The 22856-nt window shown below is 38.3% G+C and overlaps 1 protein-coding gene across 2 annotated transcripts; it reads right to left on the bottom strand.

Annotated features, from left to right (window-relative positions):
- Positions 1 to 13966: 13966 nt before the first annotated feature.
- Positions 13967 to 17232, bottom strand: LOC131075210 (SEC1 family transport protein SLY1). 2 transcript variants are annotated; one of them, XM_058012038.1, is made up of 3 exons: positions 17076 to 17232; positions 16799 to 16956; positions 13967 to 15997 (listed from the first exon to the last, which is right to left on the bottom strand). In XM_058012038.1, the coding sequence occupies exons 2-3, from the start codon at positions 16827 to 16829 to the stop codon at positions 14172 to 14174; spliced, it is 1857 nt and encodes a 618-aa protein (XP_057868021.1). In that variant the 5' UTR covers positions 16830 to 16956; positions 17076 to 17232; the 3' UTR covers positions 13967 to 14171. The 2 variants fall into 2 exon arrangements, with proteins under 2 accessions (XP_057868021.1, XP_057868022.1); XM_058012039.1 differs by lacking the exon at positions 17076 to 17232 and having other exon boundaries at positions 16799 to 17069.
- Positions 17233 to 22856: the final 5624 nt, after the last annotated feature.

Raw genomic sequence — 22856 nt, 5'->3', positions numbered from 1 at the left:
GTTATACTTATACTTCTGTAGACATTTCCTATATTTTTGTGCTTCTAGTTCTTGTTTTCCTTCTGCTCAGAAATTGTAAAGTTCGTACTCTAGAATTTTCTATTCCTTTCAGACAGCAATGCCACTGGAGAATGAAGTGCAACTCGCAAAGAATGCAACTCACAAATGACAACACAGTAGCACTAATGCCTAGTATGTGCACTTTCATCTCTTCTAAATTTTTACTGTGCTAACAATTTGTCGTTCCAAAATTCTATTTTTCATCAATTAGAGCCATTTTCACTTTATATTAGCAATTAATTTGCATTTTCTTCTTTTATACTAATAAAAACACACAAAAATAGCACCTCATTCAATTCTATTTTAATTACACACGACCATTAAATTAGTTTAATTAAAATGTCTGCCTGTCAAGTAATTCAAACTTTACCATTCACAAGTTGATATATTGTTGGCAATAAGTTTCAGGAATTCGAATTTTTCGATGAGCTTCATTAGAAATACCCAATGCAAGGGACACGAGAGTATTCGTGTCCACTAGTGGTTCTAACTTCTATCACACCACAGCTGACAGCTAAGTGGCATAACTGACCCCTGACAACCAAGAAATTTGCTCTTCATCACTGCAATGAGGTTGATCAATTCTTGTTTTCGTGCCTCATAAAAAGAAGAGCTATGCGCACAGACAACGACGAAGTATAATATTATCAAATATTTAAGTGTCTTACAAAGAGGCTCATCTCCTCGTATAGAGTTTAAGAGAAATAACTAACAATAAATAAATATGAAACTTGCCCAAGGTTCTGAACACTAATTATTGCTAACATTATTACACACCACTAAGCCATTACAATGACTTTATTACAAAAGGTAAGCCTTATATTCTAACAATGGCAGCATGCATTTTATAATCCTTCTCCAATTGTATCTGATTAAATTATTTTTCACTCTCATCTAAGTTCTCATGAAAAGTGCAATGGAGCTTAAGTTGTCCTTTCGAAATTTCTCCACTACCATACGTAGCTTTATCCTGTTGCCATCTAGAAAAGATTAGTGAAATTTGCCACTGCATCACCCATATGACTTTGATGTAGGAATGATATCCAGCTTTATTAGTAAGTTCTAGGTTCAGCCTTGGTTCATCATAAGCTGCTGTTCACTATCTGAGTGATGACTTTGATAAACAGGAATTCCTTACTCATGGGATGCACTGACCTATTGACATGTTTGTAGCACATTATCAGAAGTACATGAGGAATGTCTGCAGATGAATGAACCATTTGTCTAAATTTGTAACCACTTGAAATAATGAGTAAGTTGCTTGTCTAAATGAGACAAATTGGAAGGAAAACCCTGCTGACAAACAGCTTGTTCATGCAAATGTTTGCTTCATTGAGAAGGGCAAAAAACTCTATTAGGTTTAATTATCATCTAAGCAATCTTGTGCTACTGTATCATTAATCGTCATGTAACGTACTGTGGGTTTGTTCCACCTGTGCATTTCACTGGCCTCCACCTTGGCACAGAGGAGAACCCACCCACTTCAAGGCATTGTGACCTGGATTATTACTTGAACTGGAATTTTTTGAGGAGCTTCAACCATATCATCATGGAATGAATGAACTACATCAGTGTGCTTGGAAACAGCAGTACCATGGTTTCCAGGATGCAGAACATTGACATGAATGTTATGCACCATATGTTATTGAACACACTGTTCAAAAATTCAAATATACACCACCAGTATCTACCTTCAGATGTAATCAGAAGGCAGGTAGTAATGCTGTTGCACATAGAAATGATGCTACACAGTTTGATGTACTGGAGGTGGGTACTGAGCAATCCTTTAAAGTTCCATGGGATGAAGCCCATCTGACCTGAGATCCAATATGAGCTAAACAACCTTAGTCTCGGTGAATCGCCTATCACATTTGTACATTGAATTTGAGTGGCTTGGAATTAGAAGATCATCGTGCTGATTGGAAAACAAATCTAGGGATGTTCTAGACCCTGTATTTTATATTGGAATACATGTTGAAATACAGCAGAGGGGGGTGGGTCTTCTATAATCTACATCATAATACCTTGATGGAAGGACTACCGACTATGGATGCAAGTTTATTTGCTCTGTGATAAAGTGCATAGAACTTTCTGCAACTATAGACTTCCTATAATGTATAGGCAGAGACGAGAATAGAGCTGGAAGTGTAGATAATTTGAATGCAAAATCAGCACTAGATACTGATGGCTCATAATACAATAGTACAACACTTGGAAAATTCACATTATTTGGGCCGACTTCCAAAAACTGAGGCTGCAACAAGTCCAGGTATTCTTGAGCTCTTCTAGAAGGTCTCCAACTCTCTGCAACATCCAGTCCAATAAAATTATCCTCTATCCTCTCATTCTCGTCACACGATATCATTGAGTGCATCTGTTACAAGTTAGGGTTGCCGGTGCACTAAAAGATCGACCTATCAATGCCCGATACAACCACTAGACTTATAGAATCCACAGGAGGCTGTTAAACCATGTCGCGAATCCCCGCAAGGGACTCTGGCCCACTGCCAACAATCCCCCTCCCAACGTCACTCGCCATGGCCTACGTGATTCGAACCTATTACCAAGCTTTGATACCACTTGTTACAAGCTAGGGTTGCCATTGCACCAAAAGATCGACCTGTCAATGCCCGATACAACCACTAGACTTATAGAATCCACAGAAGGCTGTTAAACCATGTCGTGAATCCCCGCAAGGGACGCTGGCCCGCTGCCAACAGCATAAACATATATGATATTGAATGCCTCATATCAACCATGACATCAAAATGAGTAAGATCATTATCAATACGGGTGAAGAGAAACATCCAGTCTTGATTCCTTGAAGACCTGTCCTTACTATCTGGGTTACCATGTTCTCAAAATCTTCATCAGTCAACATGGACACCAAAGCATTAAGGTCCAAAATGATTTGATGGGCCTGAACGGTAAGATTGATATGTAGAGTAAGACATGCGATGAAGTCCAATTTGCTAAGTAGAACAAGCAAAGGATCCTTCCTCCAACCAATACCCACCATCATTACCAGACTGAAATTTTTATTACTTGTAAGGCGTCAATATATGCTGGTTTGAAATGGCTCCCATAACCACTCAAGTTGCTTCTTTCTGCTCCTAGCATATAAATCTCAGAATTGTGCCAGAATCAACTTGCCTAATACAAAGAATGCCTGTTAAGTCCTTAAAAATGGAAGGCTTGGCCTCATTTATATTGACAATCGGAAGTGGTACATGTTTGATTTCTACTCCTTTCTGGATCCCTGATGCTTCTGGTGCAAATTACAAAGCAGATTCCTTGCCAATTTACACAGAATATTTTGCAACACGCATTCCTCAAAGCAGATTCCTTGCCAATTTGCACATAATATTTTGCAACATGCACTCCTGAATTCAATTTAACAAGGATAAAGGGCCTCAGATTTGAAGTAACAAAGGTTGATTCACTTGTCATAGGCTGAGATCTAGAACCAACCTGCTTGGAAAAGCTATAGCTTTCTGTGATGTCCCTGATATAATTAAATAATAAATTTAAATACTTTATTGTAAAGCCCAAATTTAATAACAAATCTTTCGGGCCCTTAATTTAATTAGATTAGGCAAGTCTTAGTTTGGTTGTGTCGGCCCATTTGTAACCCTTCGGGAAGTTTCCCGGAGCCCATATATATGGTCGAGTTAGTCTTTGTCATAGGGAGGCGAATTTGGTATTTTTCTTTGTATGTGCGAATTCCAGTTGAAGTTTAACTTGTCTGTCATTTCGGAGGTGAGAAATCCTCCCTACTTGGCATCCGCAGTTTCGGTGCAAGTTCTCCTCACCCTATTCTGTTTCTGTTCCGAGTCGATGTAATTTGTTGTGCAATCATTATCAATATAATTTCCTGTGCATGTGCGAGTATTCATCATCTACAACTAAGTCTCTTGTGCCTGGAATAATAATAATTCATTCCACTGCTCTATACAACTTCGAACGGATTAAGTGTCTGAAGGGCTCAAGGGCGGAACTTGGCACGCATTCACCCATCGTACGGCCCAATACTGTACACCCCTTCCAGCACCCACCGTACGGCCCACTACTGTACACCCATCCAACATCCACTGTACAGCCTCTGCTCAACACCGTACGGCCTTGCCTCATACCACTGCACGGCCTCTACTCAACACCGTACGGCCTTGCCTCATACCACTGCACGGCCTCTGCTCAACACCGTACGGCCTTGCCTCATACCACTGTACGGCCTCTGCACCAACACTACCGTACACCCATCCAACATCCACCGTACGGCCTCTGCACTACCATACACCCTCGCCAGTACGGTCAGGGAACATTACAGTAGTATCAGAGCTTGTGATCTTGCCAGCCTATCGTGTAGTGGATGCAAGTGTACACTAGGAGGTACCGTTCGGCCGACTAAATGGGGGAACCACAGGATCCTGCAAGAGAAGTCATGGCACTGTTAAGGGAGCTAACCAGAAGCCAAGCTCAACTCAACGACACCATAACCAGAGGGGAGCAACGACAACAAATCATGGAGGAAACCTTACGACAATTGGCCTTGGGAAAAACAAATGGAGAACAAAATGGGCATGGCGATGATTCGGTCACTAGAAGGTCAAACGTCCAACGCTCACATTCACGGCCGCTGATACCGACTTTTCCTTATAAATCAAAAGCGCCACGCGAGGAGCATGAACCCACCTTTCAGGAGTTGCAAGCACAGTTGAACCAAGATTGGAGGGATGCAAATCTTGAGGGGGACATATCCTTCAAGGATTATGCTGAGCTCCGGATGAAATACTCGGGCAGCAGAAGTTGGGGCTATTATGGAAACTATAACAATGACATCAAGCAGAAGGTTGGCAAGATCAACCTGTCATCCTTTGATGGGACCAGAGTAACCTCGGCACGAGCTTGGGTTCAAAAAGCAGATACCTACTTCCAACTCAACCCCATGCCTGAAGATGAAGCTATCAAGTTTGCGGCACTTCACCTGGAAGGAGTCGCGCACAAATGGTGGCATCATGGAATGGTCACTCTTGGCCATGACTAGATAACTTCCTATGCTGACTTCACGGAGAAGCTCATAGATCGGTTTGACGAGAAGGATCCTAAACTCAATTTCAAGGAGTTGGGGCAACTAAAACAGTCATGACCAGTGGACAGTTACATCACAAAGTTCCAGAGACTATCTATGTTGGTAACAAACATCTCAGAGCGGAGATTGGTGGTCTTGTTCATGGATGGATTGATGGAACCTCTGAAAGGTTGGGTAAAAGGGTTCAACCCCAGCATGCTCACAGAAGCAATCAAAAAGGCCTGTAACATGGCAACATCTTCCTCTTCCAGAAATTTTGCACATACCAAACTACCTTTCGTTCCGAAGGAGAAGGATAATAAACCCTTTCCGAAGAGGTCATTTCTTGATGAAGCCACAAAACAGGAACTTAGAAGGAAGAAGCTTTGTTTTACCTGCAAGGAGCCATGGGAACCAGGACACCGATGTTTGGGCAAAGGAAAGATTCACTATATTGAAGTAATGTCCGATGGAGAAGAGGAGCCTGAGGAAAGTGAACCACCAAGGGAAGAATCTGCCGAGGAAACCAGCCTGGCGGAGAGAATCTCCACATTGGTATGGAGGGGAGGGGCCATTGCCACACTGGCGGGTACCCCAAGGTGCAGTGTATTTAGGGTACGTGGTACACTCCAACAGCAACGAGTCTTGGTTATGCTCGACAATGGGGCCTCGCTCAACTTCATAAACTCATCACTCGTCACCCAAAGGGCTTTGTGTACAAAGGAGCATGAAGGGTTCGATGTCAAGGTGGCAGGAGGCAATCTCCTATCATGCACTCACCTGGTTCCGCAACTGAGCATCACCATGGGAAATTACACGATGACCGATGATTTCTTTGTAGTAGATCTGGATGACACGGATGTCATATTGGGCATTCAATGGATGGAGACCCTCGACCAGTACACACAGAGCTTCAAAAGGATGGAGTTCTCATTCGAGATGGATGGCAGGAAGGTGGTTCTCAGAGGAATGTCGAATGTGGCGGTGCAAGGGAGATTTCCGCCAAACGGATGGAAGCCATCTTCCGACATGATGAAGTAGTCTGGGCAGCACATTGCTTGATCTCGACAAAACCTGTGAAAGAGCATCCAACTTACTACCAGGGTGAGGAACTTTAGTCGATTCTGGATAAGCATAGTTTGGTCTTTGCTGACATTCCACTTGGTATACCCCCACACCGAGGGTTCGAGCACACCATCGAGTTGGAGGAAGGAGCAAAACCCGTTATCACCACACCCTACCGCCACCCGAAAAAGTTCAAAGAAGAGATAGAGAAAACAATCCAGGAACTTCTCAATAAAGGATGGATCCGGCCCAACTCTAGCCCCTTTGCGTCCTCCGTGGTACTAGTGAAGAAGGACGGAACTCTCAAAATGTGTGTTGACTACCGTGCACTAAACAAGAAGACTATCAAGAATAGATACCCCATTCCTAGGATTGATGAGCTGTTGGACGAACTACATGGCGCAGTCTATTTCTCCAAAATTGATCTCCGCTCCGGGTACCATCAGATTCGTAGGAGGGAGCAAGATGTGGAAAAGACAGCTTTTCGTTGCCATTACGGACACTATGAGTTCTTGGTCATGCCGTTTGGATTAACCAATGCTCTAGCCACTTTTCAGTCCTGCATGAACCACATCTTCAACAAGCAACTACGTAAGTTCCTACTGGTACTCTTTGATGACATACTCATCTACAACAAGACCTGGGAGGAACATCTAAGACATTTGGATGAAGTATTGGGGATTATGAAATCGCAATCATTGTATGCCAAAAGGTCCAAATGTGAATTTGGAATGACAGAGGTCTTGTACTTGGGTCATGTCATCAATGCCCACGAGGTACAAGTTCACCAGGAGAAGATTCAGGCAATTTTGGATTGGCCTCCACCCAAGACTCTCTTGGAGCTGCGTGGATTTTTTGGATTGTGTAGTTATTATAGGAGGTTTGTGAAAGGATTTTCACAACTTGGTGCACCATTGACAGATCTGACAAAGAAAGGATCCTTCCATTGGAATGTGCAGGCGCAGCAGACCTTCAACAAATTAAAAGAAGTTATGAGTACGTGTCCGGTTCTGGCACTACCAGACTTCACTCGCCCTTTCATCCTAGAGTGCGATGCCTCGAGAGAAGGCATTGGAGCGGTGTTGATGCAAGACCATCACCCCATTGCGTTCGAGAGTCGGAAGCTCTCAGGAGTTGAGCGGTTGTACTCCATCTACGACAAGGAGATGCTAGCCATCATGCACGCACTGACGAAGTTTCAGCAGTACCTCGTCGGGGCAAAGTTTGTTGTGCGGACTGACCACAACAGCTTGCGATATTTCTTGGAGCAGAGGGATCTGAATGAATGACAGCAAAAGTGGGTGAGCAAAGTCCAGGCATTTGATTTCAACATTGAGTATATAAAGGGCAAGAATAACGTGGTAGTTGATGGCCTGTCAAGAAGGCCTGCCATATGTTCTTTATCCCAGATTTCGGCGGATTGGAAGGAACACCTGTTGGTTGAATACTCCAAGAATACTTTTGCCTACAAACTGATGGATGGTCAAATGCAGGATGATCGATACAAGGTGGTTGACAACATCATTTACTACAAGGACAGAATTTATCTGGTACCCGAGTCCAAGATGAAGGAAAAGATTCTAAAGAAAATGCACGACTCTCCCTTGGCTGGACACCCGAGATATTTGAAAACCTACAGACAGATCCAACAAAGGTTTTCTTGGAAGGGGCTTAAGAACGACATCCTTCAGTATGTGCGGGAATGCTCCACCTATCAGCAAAACAAATCCGGGCACACCCTACCGGCTAGACTGCTACAACCACTGCCAATCCCCGACCAGAAATGGGATAGCATCTCGATGGATTTCATTATTGGGCTCCCCAAAGTGCAAGGAAAGGATTGTATTTTCATGGTAGTTGACCGCTTGACCAAGTATGCACATTTTTTTGCCATCCCCACAGGATACCAAGCAGTTCAAGTGGCCAAGTTGTTCTTCCATGAGGTATTCAGCTTACATGGTCTACCACGAAACATAGTCAGTGACAGGGATAGCCGTTTTCTGAGTACCTTCTGGATGGAGTTATTTCGGTTGGCAGGAACCGAGTTGTTGCCCAGCACGAGCTACCATCCGCAGACAGACGGGCAGACCGAGATTGTGAACAAATGGTTAGAGGGTTGTCTTAGGAACTACGTCTCAGCTCAACAGAAGGCTTGGGTTTGCTGGTTACATTTGGGTGAACACTGTTACAACACCACCTATCACATGTCGATAGGCATGCCACCCTTCAAAGCTTTGTACGGTTATGACCCTTCTTCATTTGTTGACTTGCCATTGGGAGACAGTCGTGCACCGAGGGCCAAAGATTGGCTTCAAGAGAGTTTAGACATCCTGACATTTCTCAAAGATAACCTGCAGAGGGCTCAGAACCAGCAAAAGATGTCTGTTGACCGACACCGGATTGAGCGAAATTTTGAGGTGGGTGATCTGGTATACCTCCGACTTCAACCATACAAACAATCCTCCTTGAAGACAAGTGGTAAGGAGAAGCTGAAGCCTCATTTCTATGGACCCTACAGGGTGGTTTGGAGGGTGGGCGAAGTTGCCTACAAGTTGGAGCTTCCTAAGGGGAGTTGGATTCACAATATTTTTCACGTGTCATGTCTCAAGAAGGTTGTCGAGCAGCGCGTCACAGTGTCCAAGGATCTGCCACCCATCGACAAAGAAGGAAAACTAATTTTGGAGCCGGCGGAGATCATCGATGTCAGAGAAAAGAGGCGGAGATCACACACTGTCAAGGAATTCCTTGTGCGCTGGAAGAATCTACCCATCGAGGATGCCACCTGGGAAGGCAAGCAAATTTTGGAGCATCCAAGTTTGCAATTGCTCGAGGGCAAGCAGTTTTTGGCCCAGGAGGATTGTGATGTCCCCAATATAATTAAATAATAAATTTAAATACTTTATTGTAAGGCCCAAATTTAATAACAAATCTTTCGAGCCCTTAATTTAATTAGATTAGGCAAGTCTTAGTTTGGTCGTGTCGGCCCGTTTGTAACCCTTTGGGAAGTTTCCTGGAGCCCATATATATGGTCGAGTTAGTCTGTCATAGGGAGGAGAATTTGGTATTTTTCTTTGTATGTGCGAATTCCAGTTGGAGTTCAGCTTGTCTGTCATTTCGGAGGTGAGAGATCCTCCCTACTTGGCATCCGCAGTTTCGGTGGGAGTTATCCTCACCCTATTCTGTTTATGTTCCGAGTTGGTGTAATTTGTTGTGCGATCATTATCAATATAATTTCCTGTGCATGTGCGAGTATTCATCATCTACAACTAAGTCTCTTGTGCCTGGAATAATAATAATTCATTCCACTGCTCTATACAACTTCAAACGGATTAAGTGTCTGAAGGGCTCGAGGGCGGAACTTGGCATGCATTCACCCACTGTACGGCCCAATACCGTACACCCCTTCTAGCACCCACCATACGGCCCACTACCGTACACCCATCCAACATCCACCGTACGGCCTTGCCTTATACCACCATACGGCCTCTGCACTACCGTACACCCTTGCCACCCTCGCCAGTACGGTCAGGGAACATTACACTTTCTGCTACTCTTTCCAATTTCCCGTCCATCTCAAACTCTTAAGGATGGTGTAAAGGTTACGGCCATACCCCACAAGTACAGAAACCAGAATCATAGCCATCTTATAAGCAGCTCGAAACCATTGCAAACCAAAATGTCCACTCTTATGTATTTTCCCCCCTAAACCATTCCAATAAAGAGTTAACCATTACAGGAAGCTCAAAATTCAGCAATTAAATTTGGAATGGAGCACCCAAGATCATCTACGTGCAGGATAATCCTTTCAGAAACTGCAGAATAACCTTGTTTCATGTGCCATTTTTCAGGTGAGCCCAACATTACAAAAAACATTGAAAAGCATAACAGACTGGACAATTTTTAGCAACTTTGGCACTGCAAACAATAAAGATTTGAAAAGAAGCAATAAATATCAATGAAAGATTCAAAGTAATTAGCAGCTAACTAGATAGTAATTTACTTAAACGATGAAAAGAAGTCAATGAAAATGATCAATGCACATAAAAACAACATGAGAGGGTGAGGGACCTCTAAACCATAGATCAAGGATTATGGCATCGGAAGACAATAGCTATCTGTAAAGTAAATAAGCTGAAGATTAATACTGCAAAATGGAAACCATTAAGCTACGATAACATAGAAACAATAAATGTCTGCGTCATATTTGTGTGTGTTATATACCTAATTGGAGGTCATCAGTTGCTATAAATAGATACAACTCATCGCCTTGTAATAGAACCTACAGTATGTGTCCCTTGTCTCCTAAATATAGTACACCACCCTATTCTATCTACTCAGCTATCTAATACTATATTATATTTCTACATTAACATGTAGAGACTACATAACTACAACATATTTCCTAGATGATTCATAACAGTGTCCAGGTTTATGTATGCTCATTTTTCAATTAATCCTTTAATCTATGTTTGAACTTTTAAGTTCAATGTTAAATTTTTAAAAAGTTACAATACTTTATGCATCTGTATGAAATCTTCCACCTCAGGGAAATACTCAGTTTTTTCCTATCTTCCTTTTCTTTTCATTCACATGGAATCAGATGTCACCTCATAATAGGAAAAGACTCCTCATCAGACCAGACACTGATTTGACTGCAATTTTTACTTCTAGTTTCAAACATTGTGTGCCATGAATCTTCATCACTTTGTTCTAAGCTAATAGAAACTTAATTTCAACAAGGCCAGACAATCATGAAGTCCAAGTTCATGCACTTGATGTGAAAGAAAATGCATCATACATAAAAAAATCCCAGATATATCCTTTTATAAATTTGAATTTGAAACTAAATATTTACATTAATGTCACAGTGGGATCTGTTTTTTATGTCCTAACTGTTTCTGCAACATTAACATTTGGACCGTAGCCAGAGGAAAAGTACGCCCTTGGACACAAGCACAAAGAACAAATTTTGAATACCAAAATTACCAGGATGGCCTTAGACCAATTTGTCTCTCAAAAACCATTGAAACTTTTAGATTCTGATATTGGTCAATCTTCATTTCTTAATGGAAAAATGCCCATCATTTATGAACAGTTTTACAGTGATCCAAAAAGGTAAGAGCAAAAAGATGAAAATGAGTGTTGTTCTCTGCCACTGCGGTTACTTTTACCAAACAGACCAAGAAAATAAACAAATCTAAACTGCATAGTATGCATTTGGATATAAGCTGTCTGTAAAGAGTGTAAACATTGATCTGACCTTGTCATTGATATTGGATATTTATTTGGGGAAAAAGAAATAAAATATGGTATACTGAAACATTGGACTGGACTTGTTATTGGATATTTGATACTTATTTTTGAAAAAAATAAAAATCAAATACGGTATTATTGATATGTTGTCGTTTCCACGACCAAATAAGAAGGAAAATAGAAAACTGGATGCATCAGTTTTCCACAAACCCCCGGATATAAAATGGTACACAAACAACAGTGCAGAAAATATCAAAGGATAAATGAATACATAAGGCAAAAATTACACATAATTTTCAGTTCTTGAGCCTAAAAAAATAAAAAACCAGAAACTGCCTGAAACCTTTGTGAATTTTCAGGCATTCCTGAACTGTTTGCATTTTCGTTTTGGAAACAAAAAGATGTGGAATGGTAATCCCCTGAGACAATTTAGGCAACTTAATTGACAACATAACAAGCACAATACCAAATTAAAGATGAGTGAGAAACTAATCATCCCCATGCAAAACGGTCATAATCTAAACAGGAAAACATCCACTATCATTTGGGCAGATTTATTTTTTCTGCTTTATAACAGATGACATTGTCTTCGGTTGTCTTTGATCATTGAAATTCTTGATACCCTGCTCAAGGTACATTGATTTGATACTTCTGTACCACACTGTCTGCCATCATTAAAAATTTGAACCTTGCTGGATGTTTTTGCCAGCAAAAACTTTTTTGTTATTATCAGAAAGTACATATTTTTCTTTTAGTAGATTTATGTTACAACATGATGCAAATATCTGATTTAATTTCTCAGGCCATGTAACTTATGCTCTTTTTTCATCTGTAGTATTGGTATCACACCACCTACTGTTTTGTTCTAACCCTGGGTCCTTTAGTGTAGTTTTACAGCCAAAAGAAAAAGACAACATCATTTACAAATACATAGCCCAACCTTGAATGTAACGTTCAAGATGACCTGATAATTATAGGTTTAATTTTGAGATTAAACCTGGCATAGCAAATGCTGAGTAGGAAGATCTACTTGATTTGCATCCACACATGTATAAACCATCAAAAATAAGACTTCCCACCTTGAGACTGAATCAATTAGATCACAACTAATCACATGTCAAGTTCCGATCGGGTCTTAATAGCAATGTAAAGCATCATGGATATCATGGTAGAATTACACTCAAAAAAACTGTGACAGTCCGAGCTAATCAAGACACACTGCATTTGCCATGCCATTCCCCAAGTTATTTACAAACTGGTTTCATTTTTTATTTATGTCACTTTTTTTGCTCATTTTTACATTTAGAAACGGAAAAGTACAGGGCAAAGTCTGTCTCAACATTTTTGGCATAGTATTAGGGTACTTTAGAATTTCTTTAAGTGTAACTTTTGTGAGATTTTGCCAAGATCTAGAGGCAATGGAAAGCACAAAATAGAGAGACAAAATATAGGATAAGAATAAACTGTATTCTCATCAATAGATAAATCAATAGATCAATAGTTGTTACATACAATGGATATGAGCCTGTATATATAGGCAAGGCAATATGGATATGTAAGCACACAAACATGACATGTGGCTCAATAAGAAACAAGGGTAGATAGGAAATAGGTGTGGGTAGGTAGGAGAAACAATAATATATTCCACATGAGGTAGATCTCCCACCGAAGGTGGAATTATCACTCCACAATAAGTGGATATGATAAACTAGTAACAAGATCAACACCATAAAGATGGAAATTCTCCTACAAACACTATCCCAATGTGACACAAACACCCAAGTGTCTCATACCCAAACTACTATGAAATGCATTTCCTAAGTAAACTTAAGTAAAGTTTAATAGTATCCATGATGAATAATTATTTACACCAACAACTTTGAATAAATCTCTTTTAAATTAAACTTTATACCACTATGAGGTTTTTCCTTTTAATTATACCATACTGAGGGTTTAGGCTATTAAAAAAAATGGACTGCCCCCTAAAATAGTAGGTCATGCTTCATAACAAAATGACCTACTATTGTAGGGCCAGCCTAGGAGAAAGTAAATGGATTTATTAGAAGTCTTATAAAATGTTTATAATGTGTAAGGTCTCTTCTTATCGATACACACCATATTTGACATGAAATAACAAAATCAATTTATCTCTCTGATTTTAAAATCAATATGTTAGTATTTAATGCCTGAATTTTTATCAAGGTTTTCCCAATTTTAAATCTGGTTGATTGAATTATTTTATACTTTTACAATGCTGTTTAGATGGAACACTATTACGATTGACAATTAGTCTATTAGACACTGGCTCCAAAATTAAAATTAAATCACAATGAACATTTAATGAAGATATCTACCGCTATATGTGAAGTGTTACAGGGATGGAAAAATACTGTAATTGAAAATTGTTGCTTTCATCAAATCTAAAAGCAAAATATTTATTTGGATACTTAGTATGGCATTATAAATTTACAATGGCATCTTTTAAAGACTCAAAATCCATTCATTTAAAGGCTGCTGATCTCCTCAAAACTAAAAAGAAATCAATTTCTTTGGATGCAAGAAAAATGAGAATAAGAGTTTCCAATGGCATTGGTTGAAATTGGTGTTCCCGAAGTGAAATGCAACTTTTTTCAAGAGATGTAATATCATTATGAAATGCAAAAGACTTGACTGGAAAGAAGAAATAATACAGCATTCTACAAGTGAAGTCAAGTTACTGTGATGGTTACTGTGATGGTGCAACTCCACCCAGTCCCATTTTTTGTCCCAACACTGACAATTGTTCAACAAATTCTAACCCAGTAAGAACCTCTGTTGTCCCATAGATAATATTCTTTACAGGCTGTTGCCGCTGTGCCAATTCTTGCAGACTCCCATACTCAATATAGTTTCCTCCACCTACCATGAACACTATGGCCTCCTTGAAAGGGCCCTTTGAGTGATTCCCAGCCCCAGAACTTGATTTAGGGGCCCGTGGATCAAACAATAGATAATTCTCAATATCAGGATTAGGCCTTGCTTCCATCAGTGCTTCTACTGTCCTTGTCATCGCAAGCTGCCTACCACCTGAAAGAAGGCTCTTCATGCCCGCAGTTACTGCACTAAGGGACTGTCCATATAATTTCTCGGCCCAATCAACAATATTATTCTTGCTTCCAGCACTTGAAGATGCTAGAGATATGGTTAAGGACTTTATCTTCTTCACATACTGAAAAGCTGAAAGGTCCACCTCTGATTCCTTTAGAGCTGATTCGATGGCTTCAACATCAGATGGAACTGTAGTTTCAGATGCAAGAAGATATATTATAGCAAGTCGTAGCTTATCCATCTTGGTACCTTTCCCTTTTAAAATAGCAATCAATCCATTTCTGTCCATACTACCCTTTGCCAGCATGTCATCCTCCATGGTGCAATAAGAATCCAATGACCTCTCCTTAATCTCACCCAGCAAAGCAGTTGCAATGTTAGTGTGCTTATCAATAATCTTCTTCCTCTCTGTAAGCTCTGGAAGAGAATTCACTGCATTCATCAGATGCTTTGTGTTGCCTATTAATTCATGGCCATCAAAATCCACATCCACCTTCCCACCAGTCCTCCTATTAACTTCCTCCACATCTTGTTTATATTTGCCGAGTTGGGTTTCTACTTCTTCTGCAACTTTAGGAAAAGGGGCAGAGGCATTTACCACCCAGAAACTGTCAGAATCATCTAACTCATACGATTTTTTACCCTTACCATCTCCCTGGACAGTTACTCTGTTGAGCTTCATGCCCAACACGTCATGAACCAGTGGCCTGTAACTCCAGTCATGCTGCACAGCAGCAGAGAGTTCAAAATTTCTGTCAAAAATGCACAAAAGTGGCCTCTGAAATGAGCTGCTGCTGACCAAATTTCCCTCGGTAAACAGATTGTTTCTGGAAATAAGGTGGTCCCGCAAGCGAGAATCAAGTTTAGATGCAACCATTTCAGCAGGGCCTCCCCTCGCACAGCGGATGATAGGCACCACACCTAGCGTGGCCAACACAGAGAACACACCATTCACCATACCCTCTACCACACCCTCTATGTCAACTTCCTGCGCCTTAGGATCATTTAATTGCACATAGCTAGAATTGTGACCAAGAGAGAACATCCCATTTTCAAGACTGATAAAGTTGAGATACTGATCATATACCCTGGCAACTCTGTTGACACAATCCGATCTCAGAACACCTGCAGCAAGCTGCTCCAACAATGGTCGTGGCACCGATGATGCAAAATTCAGGTGAAAAATGTCGTAGACAGCTCGAGATGTATCCATGATTATCCTTTCTATGTTTGCTGCTGTCGCCTCCACAAAATACACTGCTGGAACATCAGGAATTCTCTGCCTTTCTTTGTCAATTGTGAAATATAAGGTAATGCCATGCTTTCGGAGGTCCTTGACACGAATGAGTGGTGACAGGATGTCTCGGCAGAAAGTGTCAAGGATCAGCACTTTATAGACTTCCTCATCCGCAGTGCCTCCACTCCTCACACCCTCATTCAAGTTCAGCATCCGCACTATGCACTCTGTTAACAGAAGAGATTAAAAATTACTTTAAATGCAGCTTGATCCAAGAATTAATCTCACACTAATCACATCCTTGAATGCACGGAAGTTAACAACCAAACTAAGGGTAAAAAAAATTACAATCCGGTTGAATTAAGAATTTCAATATCACAAATTTGCACGGCATACAAAATCTACGCACTGTAATTACATCCTTGAATGTATGGAATCAAACAAGAAAACTAAAGAAGACGAATATTACTAGGTAATTAGATTCAGAAGTTTGATCAACAAATTTGTACTGCAAACCTAACCCACACTCTATGATTACATCTTTGATTGTAGGTGGACAAAGGAAGTGAACAAGCAAACCAAGGGAAACAAATATTACAGCCCAGGGCAATTGAAATCAGAAGTCTGATCTCACAAATTGACTATGCGATCACAGCCTATGCGCTATAATTAGATCACTGAATGTAGGTGAAGTAAATTAGCAAACCTAAATCAGAAAAAAAATACTGTTACTGGGTAGATGGACTCGGAAATTAAATTTCATAAATTTGTACTATGAACAAAACCTGAACGCTATACAGTTTTTGAATGGAGGTAAGTGTACGAATATTACAACGCTTGGATCCGGAATCAACTGACAAATTTACACTGCATTTACAACCTTCTCAACTCAAAAAAAAAAGCTGCTTATGTTTTGCCCTACACAAACCCCCTTATGCTGGAATTTCCACAGATCTATAAACCGTACCAACAATTTTATATATTGGTATTAAATTCAAACATGACTAGGCCTGGATAATTATACTTACTCGTTTGCTTTTGTCGAAGAGAAAGCGCCATGTTTGCTCCTGCAGATCGGATCCGATATGACTTGCAGAGCAAGATAAAATAAATGAATTGATCGCGCTTAGGGTTCTGACCGCTCTACCAACATGTGCACTCCACTGATCTCTCGCGCCGTTAACATCTGGAGTACAATAATGGATTTATGAGGATTCTTTATTCACACTGCCCTTCTACATCCAGAAATCATTCCTGTAAATTTAACATAACAGCGAAAAATGTTGTAGAGAGAAAAGTACATACCCTGCACAAATCGTCATTGTTATAAGAATATAACATGACAGCAAGCAATGTCGTTAGGAAGAAAGTGCATATCCTCCACACTTTTACACTAGTTTTATGCAAATTCAAACGCATGTTTATATTGTAAATAAATGAGGTATACATTTGTTTTTCCTAATTCTGGTTATAAGCGACTCAACTTACAATTCCAAGACATGTATTTAAAGATATTTGTTGAGTTCATTTCAAAATATCATATTGTTAATAGAGTCAATATATTAAAAAAATTGAGAGAGTTTAATATAATAGTTATTTTAATCTTTTATTATTAATTTGATCATGGTGTTTGATTAAAGTTTCGAAAAAAAAAAAAATTATTCTAACATGGTTGTTTCATTATTCTTCTTAATACCATCTTTATTTTTCTAACATCAAACAAATGTAGACAATTTTTTTTTCCAAATACTAAAGATTTAGTTTTGTAGTAATCAAGATCATAGATTTACAAGACAAGATTATGATTTTGTAGGATAGGATTGTGGCTTTACAAGACAGGATTGTTATTACGATTTTGTATCGAACATTTATTTTCTCAAGAAAATCCTAACCCCACATATCAATTCAACCCGTGTTTAAGTATTATCTATGTTAATATAACTCAATCAACTTACATAATAAATTAAAATATTTAAAAATTGAATTAATTAAGTTATTGAACTTTAGATATTTTGTAGGGTTTGCTTTTATTCTTACAAATGTATCATATATAAATACAAGTTATATGTTGGTGTAATGATAAAAATTATATACTTGTGCCCTTTTCATTATGTTTAAGGTCCCTTGTGATTAGATTGTCCTTAGTGCAGTGACTCATCTATAAGTGGTATATTCTTGCATAAATTTAGCTCATTACAATACCATATCTGATCCTATTATTACTTATTTCTAAAAATTTGGTCTTGCTCTCTAGATCCCCTTATCTACGTTAATATTTTTAAATATAAGTATTATCTATGTTAATATAACTCAATCAACTTATATAATAAATTAAAATATTTAGAAAATTAATTAATTAAGTTATTGAACTTTAGATATTTTGTAGGGTTTGCTTTTATTCTTACAAATGTATCATATATAAATACAAGTTATATGTTGGTGTAATGATAAAAATTATATACTCATGCCCTTTTCATTATGTTTAAGGCCCCTTGTGATTAGAGCATCCTTAGTGCAGTGACTCGTCTATAAGTGGTATATTCTTGCATAAGTTTAGCTCATTACAATACCATATCTTGATCCTATTATTACTTATTTCTAAATATTTAGTCTTGCTCTCTAGATCCTCATTCATCCTCATTCATCAGTATTGAAAAACAAGGTGAAAGTGATTGTATGAACTTTCACAAATGTGATGCAAATCTAAAAGCTTAATATTAACCCTTGATTGCACATTCAACAATAACATAAGATCATCAATACCAAAAGATGGCAAGGACAAGTATGTTATTATCTTTAGAATAGATATTACATCAACACACCAACACTCCAATATCTAAGCCTATTAGCAGCACCTAAATGCCTACAAAATATGATATGCAATTATAAATTGAAGGATCTGCAATATACTGATATGGGGGTGAATTAGTATATCCCAACTCCAACTTCTCCAAACATGAACCTTAAAACTTCAATGCCACTCATACAAATCTTCTTAATGATGTAGTAATGAAACAACACAAAAACAATGCACATCCACACAAAAGAACACCATATATACGTGGAAACCTAAGATGGGAAAAACCATGGTAAGAGAAGTTATTTGGATCTACTACCCAAATCCAACCTCACATAAATAATCAATTGCTTACAATATGAAGTAAGCACCAACCTACCAAAGGCACTAGTCCCCTATTGTGTTTATAGGCACCAACCAATTGGCAACACCAATCCCCAACACAATGATCTGAGCAACAACTTAGAGGTGAAACACCAGTCCCATTGGAATACAACAAATGGATTATGGACCTTCAACACTGATAACTTAGCTTGCACTTGATCTAGTCAACCTTTTGACACTCTCTCACACTGCATATGATCTTCTAATTAAGTCACAAAATGATTGGGATGCAACTCACATTACATCACTCTCAAATTCACACATCTTGGGATAATTAAATTGAAGCCCCAATCCAATAGTTTTCCACATTTCGAGATAGATCTTAGAGTCCTATATATATGCATTGCAACTACAATTACATCCATGTGTCGGTCCTAAAAAATAATTAAAATATCCATAAGTCAATGACAAGAACAATTCCTAAGTCAAACATGTATTAGGTCAAGTCCAATAACCCACATGCTACTCTAGAAGAAAAGAATACACTATGTAGTTCCCAGTGTAGCCCTATTTGGTCTCAATGTTCATCCACATGCTACCTCTAGTGAGCACATACTACAAACTACTATCGCATCAAATTGGAACAACTACTTGGTTAATTAACTAGCACATTGATCCTTGTGTGTGTGTGTGTGTTCACACACACACACACACACACACACACACACACACACACACACACACATACATATATATACACACACACATATATATACATATATATACACACATATATATATACATATATAGATATATATACATATATGTTAGGACCTGGAGGCAACTAAGAGGGGGGGTGAATCAGTTGTCTGATAATTTCAACCCAAATACAACTTAACCAAACTTGATACTTAATATTGTTGGTAAACAGATTTGTCCTTCTTAAATACCTTTAAAAATAACTCTCAAATGTCCAAACTGAAAGACAAAACAAGAACCAACAGTTGAGTCACTTGCAATGGTGAGTGCAAGTGCTCTCTGAATTTTAATATGAAGGTACAACTCCCTTCGTTGGATAAAAATGTATATTTTCTGAATATGCTTTTAACCAGAAAGCAATAAAGGAAAACTAACATCTACCCATAACCATGAAAGTAGATGCGAATAACAGATTTATAATGAAGTGAACGAAGATAAGTAAAACACAATTTAATTATCAACACCCACGAAAATACCCTTTCCAATAGATCAAAATGCTCTGGATATTGATCGAGTCTCTCTCATGCCTCAAAGGACAAGGGGGATCAGAATATCCAGATAAAGAGTTAACAACAATTTTTTTTCCAAATACAAATTATTTCTAAAATCAAAGTTTCAGAATCAAATGCATATACATAGTTTGATGTAACAGAAAAGACAATGAAAGGAAATTACAAGAGAGACAAAGCTCATTGTAATCAAAAGAAAATATTGACAAATCCACAGATCAATAAAATCTTCTTTATTCTATCAATGCCAAAAATGTGAGCTCGCAGACTCAACACTTCTGAAAAACAAAATTGTGTAGTCCAGAAAACAATGTTGCCCCTTCTTTTTTACAACAAAAAGAGAAAGAAAAGAAAAGAATAAACCCTTACTCTTTTCTTTCATTACATATATATAGCTGAGAATTTCAGTTATCAATAACTGATTCTTGAAAAGATTATTAATTAATTTTTTCCTTTATCTTTTATCTTCTTCCGACAACTCTTTTTAATTTTGATTCAAATCTTTTATCCTCCATTCCTTTATGAAAAATATTTGAAGAGAATTTAAGTTAAACACATCTAATTATGTGTTGACAGGTGGTAATTTCTTTTATATCTCTATTTCAAAGCAAAGTCTCCACCGTGAGCTTCTCATAATAATATTTTTCTCATAAATTTGCATAGACCCGTACTCAGAGATTAATAACTTTTGAACGCGATAATATTTGTCCAATCGCTCCGGTGAGGATTTCGAAACCTAGGTTTTCTAAACTATATCAAAACTTCAGCCCAATCCAACGGTGCAATTAATAGTTATGCCCCCCGTACCGAGACTGATTTTTTTGTCTCAGAAAATCCATGGTTACAAGTTGCATTGAAAACTATAAACAATATACATGCCAAAATTTGCACATGGATCGCGACTTTGAGCTACCATTTGAAGGAATGAGCTCTATTTTATGATAAAGCTCTCTTTATAATAGAGGAGGATTGTAACTCTTTAGATTTTTGTAATACCGTGAGCTGCTGAAACAATTCTTTGAAAATATTATCGATTGTTATCCTTTGTTATCAACATATGAATTAATAATTAAATTCATATTTCAAGTAGTCAAATCTTTCTTTGTAACATGAAGGTTGGACTTTGTATGTGTTAGTGTGGCTATCTCAAAATTCATCCAAACACTTTTACTCTCAGCTCGATGATCATTTTTTAAAAACATTCACACTCTGAACCTGTGACCTTTTTGAACCTTGAACCTTGAACCTACGAGGTTCAATAGTTCAAGTTTAATGACCAAAAATTACAATGAACCTGAAATTTGAACTTTGAATATTTTGAACCTTGAACCTGCGAGGTTCAATAGTTCAAATTCAATGAACAAAAATTACAAAGCCCGCTCTAGTTGAATTTGAACTTTGAACTTGAACCTGAACTTTGAACTTTGAAAAGGTTCAAGGTTCTAGTTCAATGACAATTGTTCTTTTCGGCTACCATAGAAAAACCTTCATAACTTTTTACTATGGGTTATGTTTCTTATGAAATTTTAACTGTAGAATAAATGGGCTTAGTAGAGCATAACCCAGAAATCATTTTTGCATAGGAGACATAAGACTTGAGATTTAATTGTATGGGTATATGGGTAAGCCAAAAATAAAACAATAAAAATATCCCAGCCGACATGGAGTTTGGCCATAAAAACTTCAGTATTAAAACATTAACAATAACTGATTTTTAGCTGATTATGAGGCTTTAGGCATGAGCAAAAATATAGGGGTAACATTGGCTCTGATTGGGGACCAGGACTGTAAAGGACTAGGAGAATGCAGAATGTATTTGAGAGAGATCAGTGCCTAGCATCCATTAGGTGATAGAGTCAAAGAGAAACAGAGCATGGGGAGTTGTTTGGAGAGAGGGTGGAAGAGGCAACAAGGCAAAACTAACAAGCCAAAACCCACACTAAACCAAGGCTGAAAACTAAGAGAAAATGCACCTAGATCAGACCAAAAATTTATTTACAAAAGATTGGGCAAACAACCCATGCCTCCAAGAATGCAACTGGTTGTTCATGTAAAGCCATCAACTGGTTGTGAGAAGTACTTGTCGGTGCGGAAAAGTGGCTGATATGTGAGTAGAATCATTCCCAATAAATAACCTGTTGTATATGGTGAAAATAGATAACAATAATAACAATATTGAAAGGCTAAATGAATTCAACCACAAAACCCTAGCGTAACAACAACAAAGATCCACCATAACATATGAAGATTGCCTAAGACAATGCAAATCAAATGAAATCACAAAGATTATACTATCACATGTCCAATAGGGTTTTGATCTCCATTCTTCCTATCTCCATTGATCTTGCTTGATATATTTGCTCTCAGATTTTATGTGCACAAGAGCTCAACAAAGAACAGAATGTGGTTGTAAGTAGGATCGTAATGTAGTCAAGTCCTTAAGATGATTCATTAGAATGTATCATTAGGATGAATCATTAGGGTTTGAGCGTAGGTAAAAGAAATAATAAAATAATGGAAGGGGTAGGTAGTGTAGGAATTAAGAGATGAATGACATGTGTCATAAGTAGAAAAGACTAATGAATTAATTAAATAAATAAAGATTTATTTAATTAATAGAAAAAGTGGGATAATTAAATAAATAAGATATTTATTTAATTTAGGAAAAGGATAATTTAAATAAATAAATGTATTTAT

This window comes from Cryptomeria japonica, chromosome 11 (genome assembly GCF_030272615.1).
Source record: "Cryptomeria japonica chromosome 11, Sugi_1.0, whole genome shotgun sequence".
NCBI lineage: Eukaryota > Viridiplantae > Streptophyta > Pinopsida > Cupressales > Cupressaceae > Cryptomeria > Cryptomeria japonica.
This window is presented reverse-complemented; position numbering and strand designations above follow the sequence as displayed.